At 47.1% G+C, this 23,206-nt stretch overlaps 1 protein-coding gene across 2 annotated transcripts in view; it reads left to right on the top strand.

Moving 5' to 3' along the window:
- Nucleotides 1-20,763: 20,763 nt before the first annotated feature.
- CCDC39 (coiled-coil domain 39 molecular ruler complex subunit) overlaps nt 20,764-23,206 on the top strand; it is a 37,052-nt gene continuing 34,609 nt past the window's right edge. For both annotated transcript variants that reach the window (XM_032975010.2, XM_032975009.2), the window contains exons 1-2: nt 20,764-21,003; nt 22,586-22,705. In XM_032975010.2, coding sequence (XP_032830901.2) covers nt 20,914-21,003; nt 22,586-22,705 — 210 coding nt within the window. In that variant the 5' untranslated portion in view covers nt 20,764-20,913. The remainder of the gene's footprint in view (nt 21,004-22,585; nt 22,706-23,206) is intronic.

The following is a 23,206-nucleotide window of genomic DNA, read 5'->3' as shown; positions in this document are numbered from 1 at the left end:
TTAGGCTGGCCTGCCTACGATCCATCCTGGGTTTAACCAGACTGGATTGTGTGAGGAGCTCACAAATCCTTGAAAGATCTGGGCAAGGTCCCATCGGTGAGCTCCTCCGGCGGGCAACGCTGCGATGGCTGGGTCATGTAGCCCGCATGCCAGCCACCGCATGCCGAAACAGCTTTTGTTCGGCCGGATTGAGGGGGCTAAGCGGGCGCGGCACGGGCTAGAGAAGAGATGGAGTGATGTGGTACAGGAGGACCTGGAGCTGAGTGGACTTGCCGATGACTGGTACCAGCGGTGTCAAGATCGGCCTCTGTGGAGGAGGCTCGTGAAGGATGCTACTGGGCAGTTGGAGCTAGTCGCCCTCCAACAACAACGGAGGGCGGAGGAGCGACGCTCACAACAACGAGCGGAGCGCCGGGTGGCTAAAGCACAGCAGGTTGGCACAGTAGGGGGCACAGGTGGTGCATCAGCCAGTCATCTCAGTCAGTCGACCCGTGGCACCTGGGTCTGCCCCGTGACCTCCTGCCAGCGGGCGTTCGACACTTCACGTGGCCTCAGGGTGCACATAGCCTGACACAAGCGTCGTGGTGACGTCACCGCCACTTAGTGGCGAATGGCGGTTGTTGTTGTTGTGTCTGTATGTGTGTCTGTGTGTGTGTCTGTGTGTGTGTGTGTCTGTGTGTGTGTCTGTGTGTGTGTCTGTGTGTGTGTGTCTGTGTGTGTGTGTCTGTGTGTGTCTGTGTCTGTGTGTGTGTCTGTGTGTGTGTCTGTGTGTATGTCTGTGTGTGTGTCTGTGTGTCTGTGTGTGTGTCTGTGTGTATCTCTGTGTGTCTGTGTGTGTCTGTGTCTGTGTGTGTGTCTGTGTGTGTGTGTCTGTGTGTGTCTCTGTGTCTGTGTGTGTCTCTGTGTCTGTGTGTGTCTCTGTGGTGTCTGTGTGTGTGTCTGTGTGTGTCTGTGTGTCTGTGTGTGTGTGTCTGTGTGTGTGTCTGTGTCTATGTGTGTGTTAGGTGGACTCAACCTAAAATGAGTACCTGATGCTGCGTGTAAACATCGCCACTGGGGAAACAAAGGCGGACCGGCGTGGTGCTGGCCACCCAGCACCTCCTCGTGTGCCGTGCCCGCCTTCATAGGTGGTGCTGCTACTGCTGGCTCACAGCATTTGCCCCAAGTCTATTTCAAGGGCTTAACGGGGAGATCTTCGTCTTTCCATCGCCTCTGCATCATGCGGTAGTGCAGCGGTAAGCGCGGTGTCGCTACGTACCCGGCCACCCGAGTTCGATTCCCCCCTCGCTCACGGCACAACAACAGTGGCGATATATTTGCACCGGTTCTTGGTGCCCTCTTCTGCCTCTAGATCGACTCAGCCTCAAAAACGCCACCGGGGAGACCGAATCATGTACCTCGGTTTGTTTTGATTCTCCTTTGCTCTTCGTTGTCCGACCCGGAGTGGCGACTATTTGTGTCGGGGAAGGGGCGAGTCAAACCCTAAACCCCGAGTAGGATCTGAACTCGCAAACTCGCCGGTCTGGAGCACACCACCCCCCCCCCCCCCCACCACCACCACCACCACCGCCGCCGCCTCTTCGCTGGGCCACGTGGTTCTAAACCAGCCTGAGAGAAACTTCGTCCGTACGTTGTTCCTCTTGGTCGCTGTCGACGAGTCTCTAATCTAAAGCTATTTTTTATGTATACATTTTACCAGGTAAGGCCCCACTGGAGCGATGTAGTTGTTGTCTTTTTTTCAGAAGCGACCTGGCCATCATAAATCATAGCTCAACGAAGTGTGCAAAATTCATCACGTGGAAATGTAGAGCAACCAAATACTCTAAGCGACTGTTCGATTCCGAGATAAATCCACGCGACCACGGGGAGAGAGACACGCAAACTCCAATTATGCAGCAGCAAGGCGTCAGGGTCAGAATCGAACCCACGAACTCCTGCTTACCTGGCGAGGTAGTTAAAATCTTCAAGGTACCGCAGCTAAGGAGTGAGCTTCATTGGCCAAGAAATTCGATCGAGGCGTGGGCACGTAGATAACGCGTGTGTGTGGGTGTGTGTGAAACGTCACAATAACGTCCAGGCCACCACGTGGCCTAACACCAACACACACAAAACAACCCACCAACGAACATCGATCTTATGCACTGGCCACTTCAAGAAAAAAAAGTATGTTCCGATGAGGAACGACGGGAATTAATGAAAAACAGAGCGAGAGAAAGCGAGTGAGAAGGGGACTTTGGGCTGAGCTAGGCGGTGTGGGTGCGATCGGTAAGCTCCGGGTTAATTGTAGACAAAAGGTTAGGATGCCTTTTATTCTTCTCAGAGGAGGGACTAATCTCATTTCAAAAACCTGACATTTGAGCCTTTTCAGAATGCCTGACAAAATTATATCCGTCCTTTTGTTAATCAATGAACTGGAACCTAACGAACAAAGGAATTCAATTGCTTGGTCGGTTTAACCGCTGCCTGCGCGGAGCACAGAGCGGGAGCCCAGGCGCGTTTAGAAACGATGACCCCCCCCCCCCTCCCCCAGCCATCTCTCCCCCCCCCCCAAAAAAAAAAATACCCCCCGTAACGCTAACATTTCGGATAACAATTCCCACCACATGCTTGAGACACGCACGCGCATCTCCAAAACCCACCGGCAAAACAGAAAAAAAAACCCACGTCTCTTTCTCTGCCAGAATCCAGCAGAATTATTCCGATGGATTATAAAAATTTTGAGTTTTTTTGGAGGGGGGAGGGTGGGGGGGGGCACGGGGTAGCCGCGGGGTGGCCCGATTAATATTTGCGTTTTCACATTGAGGTTTTTTTTGCGGGGGGAAGGAGGGGTAGGGCGGGGGGCGAGGACACTATTGGCAGCCCGAGCATAAATGTCTTTGAGTTGGCGTGCACTGGTTGCTGTGCATTGCAGGGTTAATGCAAAAAAAATCTGTACAAAACTAAAGGCGTCCCACAGATACATCAGCCACAAAAACACACTTGCCCTGCATTGCTCTTTTGAATCTAGGACTTTTAATGTTATCTGATTATGGCTTTCAATTAACTCTTTGTGTGCAAGACGAGACTGACTGATTGTATTACTCTGGGCACAGGCTTAAAGCGTCCGAAAGCTGTGGTAAACTTGCTGTTTATAATTTAAAAAATATATAAGTTTATATTTTCACATTCGAAAAAGCAAGATATCTCCCGTGTGTTTTCTTCACAATATTTGTTCCCATCGTGCGCTCTAGGTTGCCATGGCACGCGAAACTCTCGCACAGCAGTGCACGTCTGTGTTATAGAACGGCACCGTGGAAGTGGATGTCACAGAACGACTTCTCAAAGAATCCATCAAGTGAGCTTTATTATCCAAACACGAGGGCAGCTTTGGTTTCATGCGTTTCCCGCTATTGAAAAGCATTCGCCGTGTGGCAGCCTAACCGGATTCAGAGCTGGGAATATTAGCTACATATTTTGATTAAATAAAAAGCAATTGAATCGCTGGGTTTCTAGCACTGCTGAGAGCATGGGTTCAAATCTGGGTTAGTGTATTTTTGGCCTGGAATATGGCCTGGGTTTGATCTAAATTTTGACCTGGATTTTGGCCTGGAATTTGGCCAAGAATTTGTCCTGGACTTTAGTATGGAATTTGGCCTGGAATTTGGTCTCGTTTTTGGCCTGGAATTTGGTCTGGATTTTGACCTGGAATTTGTCCTAAATTTTTACCTGGCTTTTGGCCTGGAATTTGGCCAAGAATTTTGCCTGGACTTTGGCTTGCACTTTGGCCTGAATTTTGGCCTGGAATTTAGCCTGGACTTTGGGCGAAAATTTTACCTGGATTTTGGCCTGGAATCTGACCAAGAATTTGACCTGTTTTTTGGCCTGGGATTTGGTATGGAATTTGGTCTGGATTTTGGCTTAAAATTTGGCCTGGATTTTGACCTGGAATTTGGCCAAAAATTTGGCCTGGACTTTGGCCTAGATTTGGCATGGAATTTGCCCTAAAATTTACCCAGATTTTGGCCTGGAATTTGGTCAAGAATTTGGCATGGATATTGGCCTGGAATCTGGCCTAGGATATGGCCTGGATTTTGGCCTGGAATTTGTCTGCCTGTGATTAAACCAGAATCTTCAAGAGCAGTTATTTGGATGTCTCATCCAAGTTACCAATGACTGCAAAAAGAAAAAATCAAGCCCCAAACCCATCCTCAAATAATGCCACCTGCTGCAGTCATAATGCATGATTTAATTTGTTTGACGCAGGTAAAGGAACACTCAGCCCTAAGATGTTTTACAAGAATGACCCTTCGGAGGGCCTTGGCTGTGGAATCTTCGAGGGCAGACATTAACAAAAAACTGGGGGGCGGGATTAATAATGATAATAATTTACATTTGTAAAGTGGCAAATTTCAGCCCTAGATCCCAATGCGTGCTGTGTATGGAAAGTCAGGAAACACATGGACCCTGCAGGGTACACGGCCAGAACTAAACGGCTAAATGCCAGTTTAAAGAAGTGAGTTTCCAAGACAGACTTTATAAATATATTTAACGACTCAGACCCTGCACTATGGGGGGCTCCCACCCGCGCTTCGACCTCACGGTGTCAGATCTAAAACTCAGATTTAAAACTCAGATGTCAAACTCAGATGTAATATTAGATGTAATACTAGATGTAAATACTTACGATTTAGTTTGAAGGCATCAGGGGGGAGAGGAGGGGGAGCTCACGGTGGGGTTTGCCCCCCCCCCCCCCCACCTGGAGGGCCCTGCCTAAATACAGTAATACCTCGATATACAGAATCAGAACCTTGCAGGAGGAATACGATGAGCTGTGAAGCTCTTTTTTCACAGATATCCAGTATGGGCCGGGTCAGCGAGTTACAACAACAACAACAAACAAAATATAAAGTATATGGTTTCCTGGAGCTTCGTATATTGAAACGCCGTACGTTGAATAACTTGTCACGTTAATACTACGATGATGCGTTCCCAGCCTTCGTGACTTACCACGTCACACTGCAAACGCTGCATAACTTACCATTTATATTGTAAACAAAGATAATTTACTTTGAAAGTAATATTAATTTTTATACTATGAAGTATTAACATTTTAGTCTCACCGGTAATACAAACATACTAAAGACACTTAATTTTATTTCGTCTTTAGTAGATCGATGCATTTATTGATTATTGAAGTGGGGTTTTTATTTGGTTTAACACGTAGGCTTTCACGACCAACATCATCCATAATACATGTTTTTGGGTTAGATCGCGTCAGTATGAATGTGTCGTTAAACCCGCCACCACCCAACACAGCCAATTAGCAAGGTTAGTCACGTACAACACAGCAAGAAGTTACGTACTAGTAACGAATTGGTAACTTCTGTGTACGTGACAAACCTTACGAATTGGCTGTGTCGGGTGGTGGCGGGTTTAACGACACATTTGTATTTACGTCATATAACCCCCCCCCAAAAAAAAACTCTTATGGGTTTTATTTATTTATTATTTGACTCTCTCTCTCTCTCTCTTTTTTTTGCTTTCTGTGTAAAATAATTGGTAGGAAAATTAAAAAAAAAACACCCAAGGCCTTTATACCGAACAATTAGTTTTGCCGAATATTACGCGGAGCGACGGTACATTACATTGCCTTTCGGGCCATCTCGTTCGATGCGAATGCTTTAACAATAAAAAAACACCACCACCACACACAGACGCAAAAAGAAAAAAACCACAGCGTTCCTTTTTCTTCTTCGACTACATGTTTGGTGTTTTATTGTCTTTCAATTCCAAAGTGCTCCCTTTCTCTCTCGCGATGCGCTAATTCTATCCGCTCTTCAGCTAAGACCGGGAATTGTGATTGTGTCTCCGCTTATTGTTCATTGGGCGCCCATTATAGAGATTCAGAGAGCTCGCGAGCGCGCGGGCGCACGCGGACACACAAAGGTAAAGATCCCCCCCCCACCGTGTAGCCTTCACAGACTTGCAGGGGCAAGTGCTGTTCGCGAGCAGCACCTATGAAGGCCGCCAAGGGCACACGAGGATGGTCAGAACCACGCCCGGCCGCCTTTGTTCCCACTATGGCGATGTTTGTACATCGCACCAGGTGCTCATTTGAGGCTGAATCGACCTAGGGGAGGCCCAGGACCGGTTTCAGATCATCGTCAACGGTGTTGGATGGCCGTGAGAAGCGGGAATCGAACTCGGGTCTTTGCTGGGTTGGCAGCTCGGCGCCACCGCTCCCCAGACACCCACACGAACGCGAATTTAGACCTACTCTCTCCCACTCACACACGGGAACAAAGATCCCCCGTATAGCCTTGACAGACTGTCTGGGGGCAAGTGCTGTTAGCGAGCACCACACACAAAGACATAAAAGACACAAAGACATAATTTTAGGGTGGCGTTTTTTTTCTTTCAGACACGTGCATGCGAACCAGCACAGCTGTCACGCGTCCCTATTGCATGGCGCGCTTTGCTGAATGTAATTATTTCCCATTGTTGTTTGTGTTATTAGTTTTCTTTTTAAGGTAATGTAATGGAGGGGGAATTTATCTATGGTCGAGAGAGAAACCTCCCCCCCCCCATTCCCCCCAATCAGAGACCAGTCTGTCTATCTACTGTCTTGATATACCATCAGAGACCGCTCTATTTATTGTCTAGAGACACAATGAGAGACCAGTCTGTCAGTCTATTGTCTAGAGACCCCATCAGAGCCCAGTCTGTCAGTCTATTGTCGAGAGACACAATCAGACCACCGGTCTGTCAGTCTATTGTCTAGAAACCCCATCAGAGAGAGCTCTGTCTGTCTGTTGTTTAGATACCACATCAGAGACTGGTCCGTCAGTCTATTGTCTAGAAACCCCATCAGAGACCGGTCTGTCTGTCTGTTGTTTAGAAACGCCATCAGAGACCGGTCTGTCAGTCTATTGTCTCGAGACTCCATCAGACAACCAATCGGTCAGTCTATTGTCTCGAGACCCCATCAGAGACCGGTCTGACAGTCTATTGTCTAAAGACCCCATCAGACCACCGGTCTGTCAGTGTATTGTCTAAAGACCCCATCAGACCACCGATCTGTCAGTGTATTGTCTAAAGACCCCATCAGACCACCGGTCTGTCAGTCTATTGTCTAGAAACCCCATCAGACAACCAATCGGTCAGTCTATTGTCTCGAGACCCCATCAGAGACCGGTCTGTCAGTGTATTGTCTAAAGACCCCATCAGACCACCGGTCTGTCAGTCTATTGTCTAAAGACCCCATCAGACCACCGGTCTGTCAGTCTATTGTCTAGAAACCCCATCAGACAACCAATCGGTCAGTCTATTGTCTCGAGACCCCATCAGAGACCGGTCTGTCAGTGTATTGTCTAAAGACCCCATCAGACCATCGGTCTGTCAGTGTATTGTCTAGAGAGCCCATCAGACCACCGGTCTGTCAGTCTATTATCTCGAGACACCGTGGCGCCCTGCGAGTCCAGCACGTTGACCCGGCAGCCAGGGTCACCAATGGTGCCGGCAGGTGGAGGCCTAGGTAATGGACTGGCTTTGCCAGCTTCGCTTTCACCGGCAGAGCAATAGACGGGCTTGCTGACTCTTGCTATTTGCATCATGTTAGCAATTGGGTCCTGACAGCTCACAAATGCCCCGCGGGACACGGTGGCTTTTTTTGTTGTTGTTGCGGTTTCTGAATGAGCCACAGCAACGCTGAGCGAATGTGACGAATGTAAAAAAAAAATGTGCATCACGTTCCTATTGCAAAAAAAATGTTTATAATCCGTTGCCTCGCGTTTCCTGGCTGGTTGGCTTGCTGCTTGCTGGGCTCCTTATCCACCACCCCTTAACGACAACAATATTGTAGGTTCAGTTTCTTCAGTTCTGTTTCAGTCTATTTTGAATTAGCCCAGGAGGCAATACGCTCTGAAATCGTGTTTCATGAACACTGCTTCTCCAATCTACGCAAAAAAAGTCACGGTAAAAAAAAAAATCAACAAGTACATTAACAGATGAGCAAAAAATATATATATAAAATCATAATCGCAAGATAAAAATTATCCTTTGTTGTAAAAATGTTTTAAGTTAAATCTAGATTATTAGCAAATAGCTTGCTTTATCTAAAAAAAAAATACTAATTTAAATCTGCCATATTAATCGTAATACTGATACGGCCTAAAACATGGCTCTGGGACCATTGCCACCACCGAAGCTAGCTGGGTAACTTGCTACAAGAAGTTTATTTCCCCCCCCCCCCCCCCCCCCCCCGTGTAGCAAAATAAACACGGAGTTCAATTGAAACGGCGGAAGGAGAAGTTCGCAGGATATTTAATGATAGTCATAGGGGCCGTCCATATATGACGTCACGCACCTGGCGGGGAGGGGAGGGGGGGTCAGACATTTGTGACGATGTGTGACGAAGGGGGGGGGGGTGTTTGAGAAATGTGACGTCACATCAAAATGCGCAACTTTAGATAAATATAGACAACACGTTCTACTTAATTAAATATACTTTTTAATAAATGTTTTCCCCTACAACATCAGAGTGCAGCGCCACATTAAATACGCAACTACAATGACAATAGTTTAAAGCGATTTGAAGCATGTTTTATTTGGGGGGAGGGGGTAGAGCTTTGTGACGTCATATTTGAGGGGGGGTTGACTTTTTGTGACGCCGTGTGACGAAGGGGGGGGGGGTCAAAAATCGTCCAAAATCGCGTGACGTCATTTATGGACGGCCCCATAGATAATAATGTGGAGATCTATCATAATGGATAGAGACATTGAATAGGTGGGAGTACCGAATGCAGAAGGTTGACCATGGCTTATTTAAGATCGTTCGAACGTTTTCAGACTATGCTCTTGTTATTAACCTTATTCTTTCACCATAATGTTATTTAAATACTGGAGAATATAACAAAATCTCACAATTCTAGATTTGAAGCTTTCGTGACTGCAAGGATCCATAGTCTTTGTTTTTTTTTCGGTAAAGTCACGTAGGTTAAATAAATGAAAACAACTCAATTAAATCACGACGTTTCGGAGGCAATTTTGCTGTGACGGTTTCCACCTGAAGACGGAAGCTTGTGTTGCCTCCGAAACGTCGTGATTTAATTTAGTTGTTTTCATTTCTTTTACCTACGCGACTTTCCCGATAAAACCAAAGAGAACATCTCACAATACATATTATCTTTGCAACGTGTTATTTCATAAAAAGCAGGTTACTTTGAGTGCTTCGAGTACAGTGAGGGAAAAAAGTTTTTGATCCCCTGCTGATTTTGTACGTTTGCCCACTGACAAAGAAATGATCAGTCTATAATTTTAATGGTAGGTTTATTTGAACAGTGAGAGGCAGAATAACAACACCAAAATCCAGAAAAACGCATGTCAAAAATGTTATAAATTGATTTGCATTTTAATGAGGGAAATAAGTATTTGACCCCTCTGCAAAACATGACTTGGTGACAAAATCCTTGTTGGCAATCACAGAGGTTAGACGTTTCTTGTAGTTGGCCACCAGGTTTGCACACATCTCAGGAGGGATTTGGTCCCACTCCTCTTTGCAGATCTTCTCCAAGTCATTAAGGTTTCGAGGCTGCCGTTTGGCAACTCGAACCTTCAGCTCCCTCCACAGATTTTCTATGGGATTAAGGTCTGGAGACTGGCTAGGCCACTCCAGGACCTTAATGTGCTTCTTCTTGAGCCACTCCTTTGTTGCCTTGGCCGCGTGTGTGGGCTCATGGTCATGCTGGAATACCCATCCACGACCCATTTTCAATGCCCTGGCTGAGGAAGGAGGTTATCACCCAAGATTTGACGGTACATGGGCCCGTCCATCGTCCCTTTGATGCGGTGAAGTTGTCCTGTCCCCTTAGCAGAAAAACACCCCCAAAGCATAATGTTTCCACCTCCATGTTTGACGGTGGGGATGGTGTTCTTGGGGTCATAGGCAGCATTCCTCCTCCTCCAAACACGGCGAGTTGAGTTGATGCCAAAGAGCTACATTTTGGTCTCATCTGACTACAACACTTTCACCCAGTTGTCCTCTGAATCATTCATATGTTCATTGGCAACCTTCAGACGGGCACATATATGTGCTTTCGTGAGCAGGGGGACCTTGCGGGCGCTGCAGGATTTGAGTCCTTCATGGCGTAGTGTGTTACCAATTGTTTTCTTGGTGACTATGGTCCCAGCTGCCTTGAGAACATTGACAAGATCCTCCCGTGTAGTTCTGGGCTGATTCCTCACGGTTATCATGATCATTGCAACTCCACGAGGTGAGATCTTGCATGGAGCCCCAGGCCGAGGGAGATTGACAGTTATTTTGTGCTTCTTCCATTTGCGAATAATCGCACCAACTGTTGTCACCTTCTCATCAAGCTGCTTGGCAATGGTCTTGTAGCCCATTCCAGCCTTGTGTAGGTCTACAATCTTGTCCCTGACATCCTTGGAGCTTTGGTCTTGGCCATGGTGGAGAGTCTGGAATCTGATTGATTGATTGATTGCTTTTGTGGACAGGTGTCTTTTATACAGGTAGCAAGCTGAGATTAGGAGCACTCCCTTTAAGAGTGTGCTCCTAATCTCAGCTCGTTACCTGTATAAAAGACACCTGGGAGCCAGAAATCTTTCTGATTGAGAGGGGGTCAAATTCTTATTTCCCTCCTTAAAATGCAAATCAATTTATAACATTTTTGACATGTGTTTTTCTGGATTTTTTTATGTTATTCTGTCTCTCTCTGTTCAAATAAACCTACCATTAAAATTATAGACTGATCATTTCTTTGTCAGTGGGCAAACGTACAAAATGAGCAGGGGATCAAATACTTTTTTCCTTCACTGTATGCATGTTGAATTTCTTCAGCACCATACGTAGCCAATCGTGCTAATCGGAGGTGCGCGGGAAGGACAACAAACGAAACACACCAAAGCAGTTCTAAAGATAATAGTTTTTTTAAAGTAGATTTAAAGATGCATAGCTCCCAGTTGCTTGATGATGAAGTGATGATGAGGTGCTCATCAGAGGATTGTGAGATGCGCTTTAATCTCACAGCTGTCTCTTAATTTCCGTTGGTTATAAAAAAAATGCCAACAATTTTTGCTCAACTCCCAAATCGCCACCTTGCGTAGCCCTGGAAGCTGCGGGTGATGGTCCTCTTCAGGCCGACCATGAGCTCAATGGGAGATGCACGGCTAGGTTCAATTCACAGCCGTGCACACACCACACAACATTAGTGACAAACGGAAGGTTGGAACTGTCCTCCACCCACAACCTATCAATTTTAATTTACAGGTTTTTTTAAGCTTCTTGTTTTTTTAATGTCTTATTTTAATTCATATTATGTACAGTGCTCAGTGATCTATAAATGAAGAGCGCTATATTCATATTCTTAGTTCTTTCGGTAAAGTCACGTTGAAGGGAAACAACAAAATAATAATAATTACTGCAGTCACGAAAGCTTTAAATCAAAATTTAAGCGCTATATTCGTCAATTTTTCGTATTATCATTATAATAATAACCATGCAGCTGATGCTGCTGCTGTTGTTGATGATTATGATCATGATGACGAGGATAATGGTGCTGACCCTGATGATGATGCTGTTGTTGATGATTATGATCATAATTACGAGGATAATGGTGCTGACCCTGATGATGATGCTGTTGTTGATGATTATGATCATGATGACGAGGATAATGGTGCTTACCCTGATGATGATGCTACTGCTGAGACTGATGATGATGATGATGCTACTGCTGAGACTGATGATGATGATGATGATGCAGCTGATGCTGCTGCTGTTGTTGATGATTATGATCATGATGACGAGGATAATGGTGCTGACCCTGATGATGATGATGATGCTACTGCTGAGACTGATGATGATGCTGCTGCTACTGATGATGATGATGATAACACATCCCTTCAGAGCTATTGTGTGTTTCCTATGTCAGCCTCACGGCTGACTGAATGAATTAAAGCTTTTAAAGTTATTTCAGTGGGGGCGCTAAGAAGGGGCTGTAATGATAGGCGTTGGGAGTAAATTGCAGATGCAACACACTCATTAGGGCACAGCAGATGTTCCAAATGCACGCATACGCACACAATTCAGTACGCGCATCAACGTGTATATTGTACTCACAAACACATACGCATATTTACCCGTGTACAAACAAAGACAAATATCCCCCGTATCGCCTTAACAGATTGTTGGGGCAGGTGCCGTTAGCGAGCACCTCTGAAGGCCGGCACAGCTCACGAGGGGGGTGGGTGGCCGCATTTGTATCCCCAGTGCCGATATATAAACACCGCACCGGATACTCAATTGAGGCTGGGTCGACCGAGTTGTGGCCCAGCACAGGTTTGGGACTATCGCCGCCGGCGTGGGCTTCGAGTGGAAATCAAACTGCGGGGTCGCCGGGTTCGTATTGCGGTGATCTCTCCAGAGCAAGACTGCCACAGCCCGGGTTTTATTCATTCGGGTTGTAATCGGTTTTTATATAAAAAAAAACCGGAGCACCTGGGCCCCTGGGGATCAGCCGCCGTGCGCGTGAGTCACGCGGTGCGTTCAGCATGGCCACGTGGACCGCCGCCGCTGCGTCTGAGCGAAACTTCTCGACGATGGGATTCATCCGTTCCAAGTTGAGGAACAGCCTGGCGTCCCAACACAGTCGAGAAGCTCGTCCTCAAGTCGAACCTCAACGCGTTCCACGGCTACCCGACGCCCGACGAACGGCGACAACAACACCGAGTCCAGGATTGAAGTGTGCACGAGACGCCGATAATAAAACGAGGTTTTTAATCGGCAAAATCGGGTTTAATTCCATTAAAACCAATAACCCGATTTGTCGGGCAAAAAAAAAATCGGGGTTTTCCCACCCTTGCTCCAGAGGCCCTCTCGTCGTCGGGATGAGACCTCGACATTAAAATGTAGCTGTTGAACATCTTGCCAGGTGAGATTTCAATAACTATAAGCATGTTTTTTTTTCATTTTACCAGGTAAGGCCCACTAAGTTGTTTAGATTCTTTTGCAGAAGCGACCTGGCTATCACAGATGATAACCCAACGAATTGGCTCATCATGACGTGGAAATTTATGGCAGACAAATAGCGGTGAAAGGACGTTCATTCTAAAATGTGGAGGGAAAAAACCGGTGGACCCGGAGAACAATCCACGCGAACACGGCGAGAGAGATATGCAGACTCCAAATATACAGCAGGCGTCGTGGTAGGGATGGAACCCACGACCTCCTGTATACCAGGCGAGGTAGTTGACATCTCCTAGCCACCGTGATAATGAGAGAAAGAGTGACACGCAGACTCCAAATACACAGCAGGCGTTGTGGTCGGGATGGAACCCACGACCTCCTGTAAACCAGGCGATGTAGTTGCCATCTCGCCACGAGGATAGAATGACAAACGTCTTTAGATAAATTTTAGACGTTCCTTGTCTGTTTTGTCTAGCCAGGTGAAGAGACCAGGATGAGGCGTAATTTTGCACGAGTAACCCGGATCACCAAAGTGACAACGCGAAGAACACTAACGCAACGTGCCACGATTAAGCCGAGAGAAATCAGCGCGAAAAACAACTGCTTTGTAGAAGAAATCGAAAAGCAGTGCACAAAGCAATATTTCTTCACATCCCACCAGCCCCATCGTTTATTAACAAGTGGTGAATAAGTAATAATACACCGTTTAGTGATCGCCATCATATAATCATTATCTAATCATCATTTAGTAATCATCATCATGGCCAATGATTTCATAATCACGTGTTAAACCAGTAACAATAATTTAATAATATCATCACATAATCATAATTAAATTATCATGATTTTATCCTGTTTTTACACTGCAATAATAAATATAATTAAATAACCATAATGTAATACAATTTTTGATCATATAATAATTTAGAAATCATAATTTTATTAATCATTTAGTAATCATAAAGTAGTCATCATCATTGAGTAATCATCATTTAGTCATCATCTTTTAATCATTTCGTAATCATCTTTTCATTAATCATCATCTAATCAATTCGTAATAATCACCATCATTGAGTAATCAAGATCAGCGAATATTAACTACCTTGCCTGGTATGCAGGAGGTCAGAGGTTCAATCCCGACACTGACGCCTGTTGTACATTTGGAGTTTGCGTGTCTCTCTCTCCCCGTGTCTCTCTCTCACCCTGTCTCTCTCTCCCCGTGTCTCGCCCTCACCCCATGTCTCTCTCTCACCCTGTCCCTCTCTCCCCGTGTCTCTCCCTCACCCTGTGTGTCTCTCTCTCCCCGTGTCTCTCCCTCACTCCGTGTCTCTCCTTCACCCCATGTCTCTTTCTCTCTCTCACCCCGTGTCTCTCCTTCACCCTGTGTCTCTCTCCCTCACCCCGTGTCTCTCTCTCTCTCACCCCCTTTCTCTCTCTCTCCCCGTGTCTCTCCCTCACCCTGTGTCTCTCTCTCACCCCAAGTCTCTCTCTCTCTACGCGTGTCTCTCTCTCTCTCTCACCCCATGTCTATCTCTCTCACCCTGTGTCTCTCTCACCCCATGTCTCTCTCTCTCACCCCATGTCTCTCGCTCTCTCCCCGTGTCTCTCCCTCACCCTGTGTCTCTCTCTCCCCCATGTCTCTCTCTCACCCTGTGTCTCTCTCTCACCCCGTGTCTCTCCCTCACCCCGTGTCTCTCCCTCACCCTGTGTCTCTCTCTCACCCTGTGTCTCTCGCTCTCTCCCCGTGTCTCTCCCTCACCCCATGTCTCTCTCTCTCTCCCCGTGTCTCTCCCTCACCCCGTGTCTCTCTCTCACCCTGTGTCTCTCGCTCTCTCTCCGTGTCTCTCCCTCACTCTGTGTCTCTCTCTCACCCTGTGTCTCTCTCTCACCCCATGTCTCTCTCTCTCTCCCCGTGTCTCTCCCTCACCCCGTGTCTCTCTCTCACCCTGTGTCTCTCGCTCTCTCCCCGTGTCTCTCCCTCACCCTGTGTCTCTCCCTCACCCCATGTCTCTCTCTCTCTCCCCGTGTCTCTCCCTCACCCCGTGTCTCTATCTCACCCTGTGTCTCTCGCTCTCTCCCCGTGTCTCTCTCTCCCCGTGTCTCTCCCTCACCCCGTGTCTCTCTCTCACCCCATGTCTCTCTCTCTATGCATGATCCCGCAGATTTGTTTTAATCTCCGGGTCCGCATGCACTTATATTATTAAGATTATTTTTCTGCTATAAATGTACACATGATAAGCCCACTTTGTTGAGCTAACAATTGTGGCCAGGTCACTTCTGGAAAAGGAGTTAATAGCTAAGTGGACTTTACCTGGTAAAATAAAATATATATAGTTTAGTTTCAATTATAGATATATATTTTTTACAGTGATGTATTTACCTTACCTATACTCTGCACTCCTATCGTGTTTTTGTGTTGCTTGTTGTAACTTTCTTACCCGTCCCTACTGGACATCTGTGAAAAAGAGCTTTATAGCTCAACGGATTCTTCCAGTATAAATCTCCATAAATATAAAAAGCAAAGCAGTGAATATGTATTATTGGTTCTTTCGGTAAAGTCACGTTGAAGGGAAACAATAATATATATTGTTTAATATATTTTTATATATATTCATATATATTTATTATTTTATTGTTTCACTTCAACGTGACTTTACCGAAAGAACCAAGAATATGAATCACTGCAGTCACGAAAGCTTTAAATCAAAATTTAGTGAATATGTGTGTCTGTTCAAAATGTTTAGCGTACTTCCCGAGATGCAACAAACTTGAAATTTGCCATGTGGGTACTTTCCAGACTGTACACCATGCAAACATTATAAAAATTGACTTTTTTTTTTTGGGGGGGGGGGTGGGAGCTCAATAATGCATAGATTTTTTGCACGGAAGTGAGCTGTGACGTCAAATCTGTCACGTGACCCACGCACGTGGAAGCGTAACGCATTGTAGTGTAGTGGTTAGCGCGCTGTGTATGTGTCTGTGTCTGTCTGTCAATGCGGTTTCAGGAAAGGGCGGTCCTGCACAGATGCCATATTTTCTGTCCGTCTGCTACAGCAGAGGTGTAGGGAATTCCAACAAGACCTACATCTCTGCTTTATTGACCTGGTCAAGGCCTATGATACCATCAGTAGGCCTGGGCTCTGGGTCGTTCTTCGTGCTTTTGGAGTACCTGACCCTCTGCTCACGATCATTAAGGACCTTCATGATGGTGAGCGGGCCCGGGTAAAACTACGTGGCCGGGAGTCAGAGCCATTCCCTGTACACCTTGGGGTGCGACAGGGATGTCCTCTGGCTCCCACATTATTTAACATCTATTTTGACCACGTAGTTCGTGAAGCCTTCAATAGCTGTACCGGGGGAATCTCCATATGGTACAGATATAATGGGAGGCTAATCGATGCCCGGGTGCGGTCAAGGGATGGCTCCCTATTGCTCAACCACGTTATGTATGCTGATGATTTGGTAATAGCTGCTCAGGCAGAGGAGGAGTTGGAGACGCTGCTGCTGAGACTGGAGCGTGCCACTAAGAGGTGGGGCCTTACCATCAGCCCCACCAAAACTAAGCACCTGCCTGGGTATTTTGTACCATCGGACACTCCACCCCCACAACTCCCAATCGGTGATGGGGCAGTTATGGAGTTTCCCATACCTGGGCAGTGTGCTTATGACTGGCTCCAGTTTAACAACAGAGGTCTCACTCCGAATCAGTCGAGCGGCAATATCTTTTCATCGGTTGCGTAACGCTGTGTGGAAGCTACCTGGTCTGTCGCTCCGCACTAAGCTTCAGGTCTTCTCGGCCACGGTCATTCCCTCCCTTCTCTACGCTTGCGAAACGTGGACCCCCCTAATGGAGCATCTTCGCCGGTTAGAAACATTTAGGCTGGCCTGCCTACGATCCATCCTGGGTTTAACCAGACTGGATTGTGTGAGGAGCTCACAAATCCTTGAAAGATCTGGGCAGGGTCCCATCGGTGAGCTCCTCCGGCAGGCAAGGCTGCGATGGCTGGGTCATGTAGCCCGCATGCCCAGCCACCGCATGCCGAAACAGCTTTTGTTTGGCCGGATTGAGGGGGCTAAGCGGGCGCGGCACGGGCTAGAGAAGAGATGGAGTGATGTGGTACAGGAGGACGTGGAGTTGAGTGGACTTGCCGATGACTGGTACCAGCGGTGTCAAGATCGGCCTCTGTGGAGGAGGCTCGTGAAGGATGCTACTGGGCAGTTGGAGGCAGTCGCCCTCCAACAACAACGGAGGGCGGAGGAGCGACGCTCAGAACAACGAGCGGAGCGCCGGGTGGCTAAAGCACAACAGGTTGGCACAGTAGGGGGCACAGGTGGTGCATCAGCCAGTCATCTCAGTCAGTCGACCCGTGGCACCTGGGTCTGCCCAGTGACCTCCTGCCAGGGGGCGTTCGACACTTCACGTGGCCTCATGGTGCACATAGCCTGGCACAAGCGTCGTGGTGACGTCACCGCCACTTAGTAGCGAATGGCGGTTGTTGTTGTTGTCTGTCTGTGTGTGTCTGTGCGTGTGTGGAAGCGTAACGCATTGTAGTGTAGCGGTTAGCGCGCTGTGTATGTGTCTGTGTGTGTGTCTGTGTGTGTGTGTCTGAGTGTGTGTGGAAGCGTAACGCATTGTAGTGTAGTGGTTAGCGCTACGCCGTGCTACGAACCCGGCGACCCGAGTTTGATTCCCGCTCACGGCCACCACCGGTGATGCTTATTTTTACCGGTCCTGGGCCTCCCCTAGGTCGACTCAGCCTCAAACGAGTAACTGCTCTGCTGTGTGAGCATCGCCACTGGGGAAACAAAGGCGGCGGGTGTGGTGAATCCAAATATACGTATATAATATCATCCATATTAATCTTGATTTGAAGCTTTCGTGGCTGCAGGAATCCATACTCTTTGGTTCTTTCGGTAAAGTCACGTAGGTAGAAAATAAAATAAGTAAAATATACCTACGTGACTTTACTGAAAGAACCACAGAGTATCATCCATACTAAATTTTGATTTAAAGCTTTCGTGACTGCAGTAATTCATATTCTCAACGTGACTTTACCGAAAGAGCTAAGAATATGAATTGCATCCATACTCTCTACTCTCTGTTTATTTAGGTAAAGTCACGTAGACAGAAAAAAAGAATAAAAGAAACACGACTTTTCGGTCGCAACACAAGCGTCTGTCATCAAGAATGCTATAATCCATAAAAAAAAATTGGGTTAGATCGCGTAAATATAAATGTGTGGTTAAACCCTCCACCACCCGACACAGCCAATTAGTATAGTTTGTCACGTGAACAGAACGTCCCAATTCGTTACTCATACAGCACCACCGGTGTGTTTGAGAGCAAATCCACAACATTTGCAATCTGAGTAGGACGTTTTGCCAGTAATCATAACTCGCGTTATCAGGCGGACAGACATATTTATGGACAAATCCTTCTGTTTCGTTGCTTTAAAAGGCTTAAATAACCCCAAAAAACTATATATTTGGTTGTTTTATTTGCATATTAAAAGTAGTTTATTGACCTTTCCTATACTCTGCACTCATGTCGTGTTCATTTTTGTATTGCTCGTCGTTGTAACGTTCTGACCTCCGTGCCCCCAGTGAACAAGAGCTTTATAGCTCATCAGATCTTCTCTCAAAACTGCTCTAATCAAGTTTTTGCTCTAGAGGAGTTGTACACCCCTAGCTGCCACTGCTATTCATTGGCGTAGAATAAAATAAAATGTTTCGCTCCGGATGACGCCGCAAAAGTATTATCTGTATGTTGATTTAGCGTGCTGATCTTAAAGGTGCATTGAAAAATTTGATACTCCGACCGATGCTTCTGTTGTTGTGGAGTAACTCATGCAGCCAGCTGTGTCTCTAGGATTTGGTGTTACATGTTATTTATGTAGTTTATTGTAAAAATTCGGTCACAGTCCCTGTGATCACTGTTACGTTGCAATTATGGCTTTATTTTTTGGTGATTTGGAAAACGTTTTTTGGTTTGGACATGTTTGTTTTGTTGTAGTACGGAGTTAGACTGATGGCCTTAATCTAAGTTTTTGTGGTTGTTGTTGTTGTTGTTTGACTTGCATCCCACTGGGATTTTTTACACACAGCGTTGGTGTACGGTGCTTTTTCAGGAAAATTTTTGCTGTTTTTTTCCCATGGATTTTCTGTTTTCCTCAGTAACATAGTCACTTTAAGATGTTTTTCTTGTTCGTGTTTTGTGTTTATTTTGTTTGGCGTGGTTGCACCCGATTCAAGAGCCGAATGGCTCACAGGGCTATACCAAAATAAACTGAACTGAAGATTGATCCTCCTCCAGTCTAAATCACGAGTCTCATCATCATCCCTATAGCACTCGCCGTCAGCCAATAGCGGTGGAGAACGCACGCCACGTGACCGAGTGGAAGGGGGGGGGGCTCTCTGTGCCGTCACGGCAACCGCGTGTACAAAGACAAAGGTCCCTCCGCATAGCCTCTAACAGACTGTTGGGGCAAGTGCTGTTAGCGAGTAGCAGTACCTAGGAAGGCCGACACTGTGGCACACGAGGGGGTGGGTGGTCAACACCACGCCCGGCCGCCTTTGTCTTCCTTGCGGCGATATTTTAGGGGCCGTCCATAAATGACGTCACGCACCTAGGGGGGGGGGGTCAGACATTTGTGACGATGTGTGACGAGGGGGGGGGGGGGTTTGAGAAATGTGACGTCATATTAAATAAATATAGACAACACATTCTACTTAATTAAATAGACTTTTTAATAAATGTTTTCTCCTACAACATCAGAGTGCAGCGCCACATTAAATACGCACTACAATGACAATAGTTTAAAGCGATTTGGAGCATGTTTTATTTTCAAAATGGAAATATGGTTTTGGGCGGGGGGGGGGGGCAGAGCTTTGTGACGTCATACTTGAGGGGTGTCTGACTTTTTGTGACGCCGTGTGACAAGGGGGAGGGGGTCAAAAATCGTCCAAAATCACGTGACGTCATTTATGGACGGCCCCTGACACACCGCACCAGGTACTCGTTTGAGGCTGAGTCGACCTAGGGGAGGCCCGGGACCGGTTCGGATATTAGTCACTGGTGTTGGTGGCCGTGAGCGGGAATCGAACTCGGGGCGGTAGCGCATCGGCAGCGCTAACCGCTGCACCACCGCTCCAATTCAAAAGCAGCCGCCATTCGCCACGAAGTGACTGTGACGTCACCACGGCGCCCGTGCCAGGCTAGGTGCACTTTGAGGCCACGTGAAATGTCGAAGGCTCGCTGACAGGTCTCGGGACAGTCCCGGAAGGTGCAATGGCTGGGCTGACTGGTATATGCGCCAAGCCGTACCCCCTGCTGTGCCAACTCGCTGCATTTTATCCACCCGGCGCTCCGCTCGTTGTTGTGAGCGTCGCTCCTCCGGGGCTCACCACCCGCTGGCACCGCCCCCACCCCTCCCCATCAGCCAATAGCGGTGGAGGACGCGCGCCACGTGACCGAGTGGAGAGAGGGTGGGGGGGGGCCTCTGTCCGTGTCACCATGGCAACGGCGTGTACATAGACAAAGGTCCCCCGCGTAGCCCCCAGCAGACCATTGGGGCAAGTGCAGTTCAGCGAAGCAAGCAGCACCGATGAAGTCCGGCACTGTGGCACACAAAGGGGGTGGGGTGGCCAGCACCACGCCCGGCCCGCCTTTGTCTTCCCCAGTGGCGATGTTTAACAAAGCCGTGCCAGGCAACAGCAGCGCGCTGACCGCTGCACCACCGCTCCCCGCCCTATAGAAACCTCCCCCCCCTCCTCACCAATCAGCCAATAGCGGTGGAGGACGCGCGCCACGTGATCGAGTGGGGGAGGTGGGCCTCTCCGTGTCGTCAAGGCAACGGCGTGTATACAAATTGTGCTACTCGCGGTTCGCAAACTCTTTGTTTAAACGTTCCCACTTTTTAAACGAGGGAATATTTTTTTTGTTTTTTTTAGGCGAGATGAGCGAGTCGGTGCTCGCCGAGCTGCAATGGGACGAGGGGATGGCGATCCCAGTCGCAAACGAGGAAAACAAAGCCTTGGAGATGCAGGTAGGCCTCACTTTCCAGCCTGCCATTTGAATTTTTTAAAAAATATATATAAATATATAGTCACGTACCTATCAACAATCCGTACGGTTTCACCCCGTGTTCTTGTACAGGGGAAATTTAGTTTTTAGATCCATTCGGCGTACATCCGTTTCAATGCAGGCAAAAAAATAATGTCTGTGTTTCTCACTTGTGATGGGACTTTATAGGATGAACGTTGAGATTTATAAGGGGCACGGGGTGACCAATAAGTTCTGAGTTGGTCTGTGATAAGATAGGCACTACTGATAAGGGGTTGTCAGGTACGATCTACACTTTGTAATACATTTTACAATGCTGCGTTTTTAAGGTACATTAGAAAGTGACGTTTACGAGATACATCAGAATCGGAATAATGTATGCTGGAGGAATCCGATGAGCTATGAAGCTCTTTTTCACAGACGTCCAGTAAGGGCATGTCACTCACAACAACATCCTATTTCCCCCAGTAAATAGTAAAGGCGCAGCCCTGCAATGGCTTTCTAACGCACCCGCTTGTGGAAGTAGCCTCCACTATAGAGGTGCTATAGAGGGTATTTTGCCTCCTCTTCCACGCTGCCCAATAACTCACACTTTACCCCAGTGTACAGTCTTGTATGAATACAATTAGTGCATTCATTAGCTGAAATTACCTGGCGTATGTTTGCGCGGATGAGTCAATCGACTCAACGAATGCATCCTTCATGCGCGGGTTATCCAAATGAATGATTGCAGCGCATGCGGGTTCATGTCCTCGTATCTGCATTCATTTGTTCGTCAATGAATGCATTCACTCATCGTCTTGGACTACGCGGGGAGTACTCACACTTTACCCCACCACACTCACACTACCTGTGGATCGACTAACCGCGGCGTGTCTGTCTGTACTGCTGGGTGGACAGAGGCGGGGATTCTTATTATTGCTTCTTTCGGTAAAGTCACGTAGAAGGGAAACAATAAAGTAATAAAAAATATATAAAGCAATAAAATTATCACGACGTTGTCGACTGCAACACAAGCAATCATCATCAGGTGTGAAAACCACAGCAAACAAATTTACTTGCGAATTTTATTGTTTTACATTTTTTTATTATTTGATTGTTTCCCTTCTACGTGACTTTACCGAAAGAACCAAGAATATGAATTCCTGCAGTCACGAAAGCTTTAAATCAGAGGCTGAGACGGATTAAGAAACGTGCAGCATTGTTTAAACTGCCGTTCCGGGAGATGGAATCGAACCTATAACTTCAGGATTGCAAGCTTACAGGTTTCCCTCGATCGATGTGCGTGTGATTTTGCGCCGTAAATTCGGCCAACATATTTCTACCACAAATCCGCTAGACAGCATGTGGTTTTTAATTCACTCAGATGCGGCTATGCGGTCGGACGTGAGACAGCATGGTGTGTGTGTGTGCTGTGTGTGTACTGTGTGTGTACTGTGTGCATAGCGCGAGGGATACGTACTATGCTAACCATCCCCCACACTTATAGGACTGTAATATGACAACAATGTTCTTGTGTTGGCGTGGCAGTAATGCTTGGTTCTGTCGGGTTTATGCTGCTGTAGCTGCAGAAGCGACTGCAGGAGAATGTGTCGATGGAAGGGGAAATGATGGAGCAGGAGGAACGACTTCACGCCATGGTGGAGCATCTCAAGAACGTGAAACAGGAGTTCACCAACACGCAGGTGCTCACTCACCTGTTAACTCATTCACTCGGATTGCTCACTCGCTCATTCATTCACTTGTTAACTCACTCCATCACTCAACCACTCAAGTAACTCAGTTATTGACTCACCCACTCATCCCGTCAATGACACTGTCATTCCCCCACATATTAATTCACCTACACACTCACTAACCAAAGCACTATCTCATTCACCCGGTCACTCGCCCGCCCACTCACTCGCTCGATAACTTATCCTCTCCCTGGCTCACTTGCACGCTCGCTTACTCACTAGCTCCCTCACTCACTCATTCGTAAGCTCAACCGCAGACTCACAAACTTGCCAAAAGCACACTACCTCTTACACTACAGTAGGACGATGGCATTGTCTTTTGTTGCTGCTGCTGCTGCTGTGTTCACGCAGCACCACGGCTCTCCCTTGTAACATAGCCGGTCACCTGGCGACACGGGATCTTCATCCGTGGAACGGATGAAGAAAACTCAACGATGTGCGCAGTTATTA

This window comes from Petromyzon marinus, chromosome 55 (genome assembly GCF_048934315.1).
Source record: "Petromyzon marinus isolate PM22_M1 ecotype Great Lakes invasive population chromosome 55, UKy_Petmar_22M1.pri1.0, whole genome shotgun sequence".
In the NCBI taxonomy this organism is placed as follows: domain Eukaryota; kingdom Metazoa; phylum Chordata; class Hyperoartia; order Petromyzontiformes; family Petromyzontidae; genus Petromyzon; species Petromyzon marinus.
Note: the sequence above shows the minus strand (reverse complement) of the source record. Positions and strands in the feature narration are given on the sequence as shown.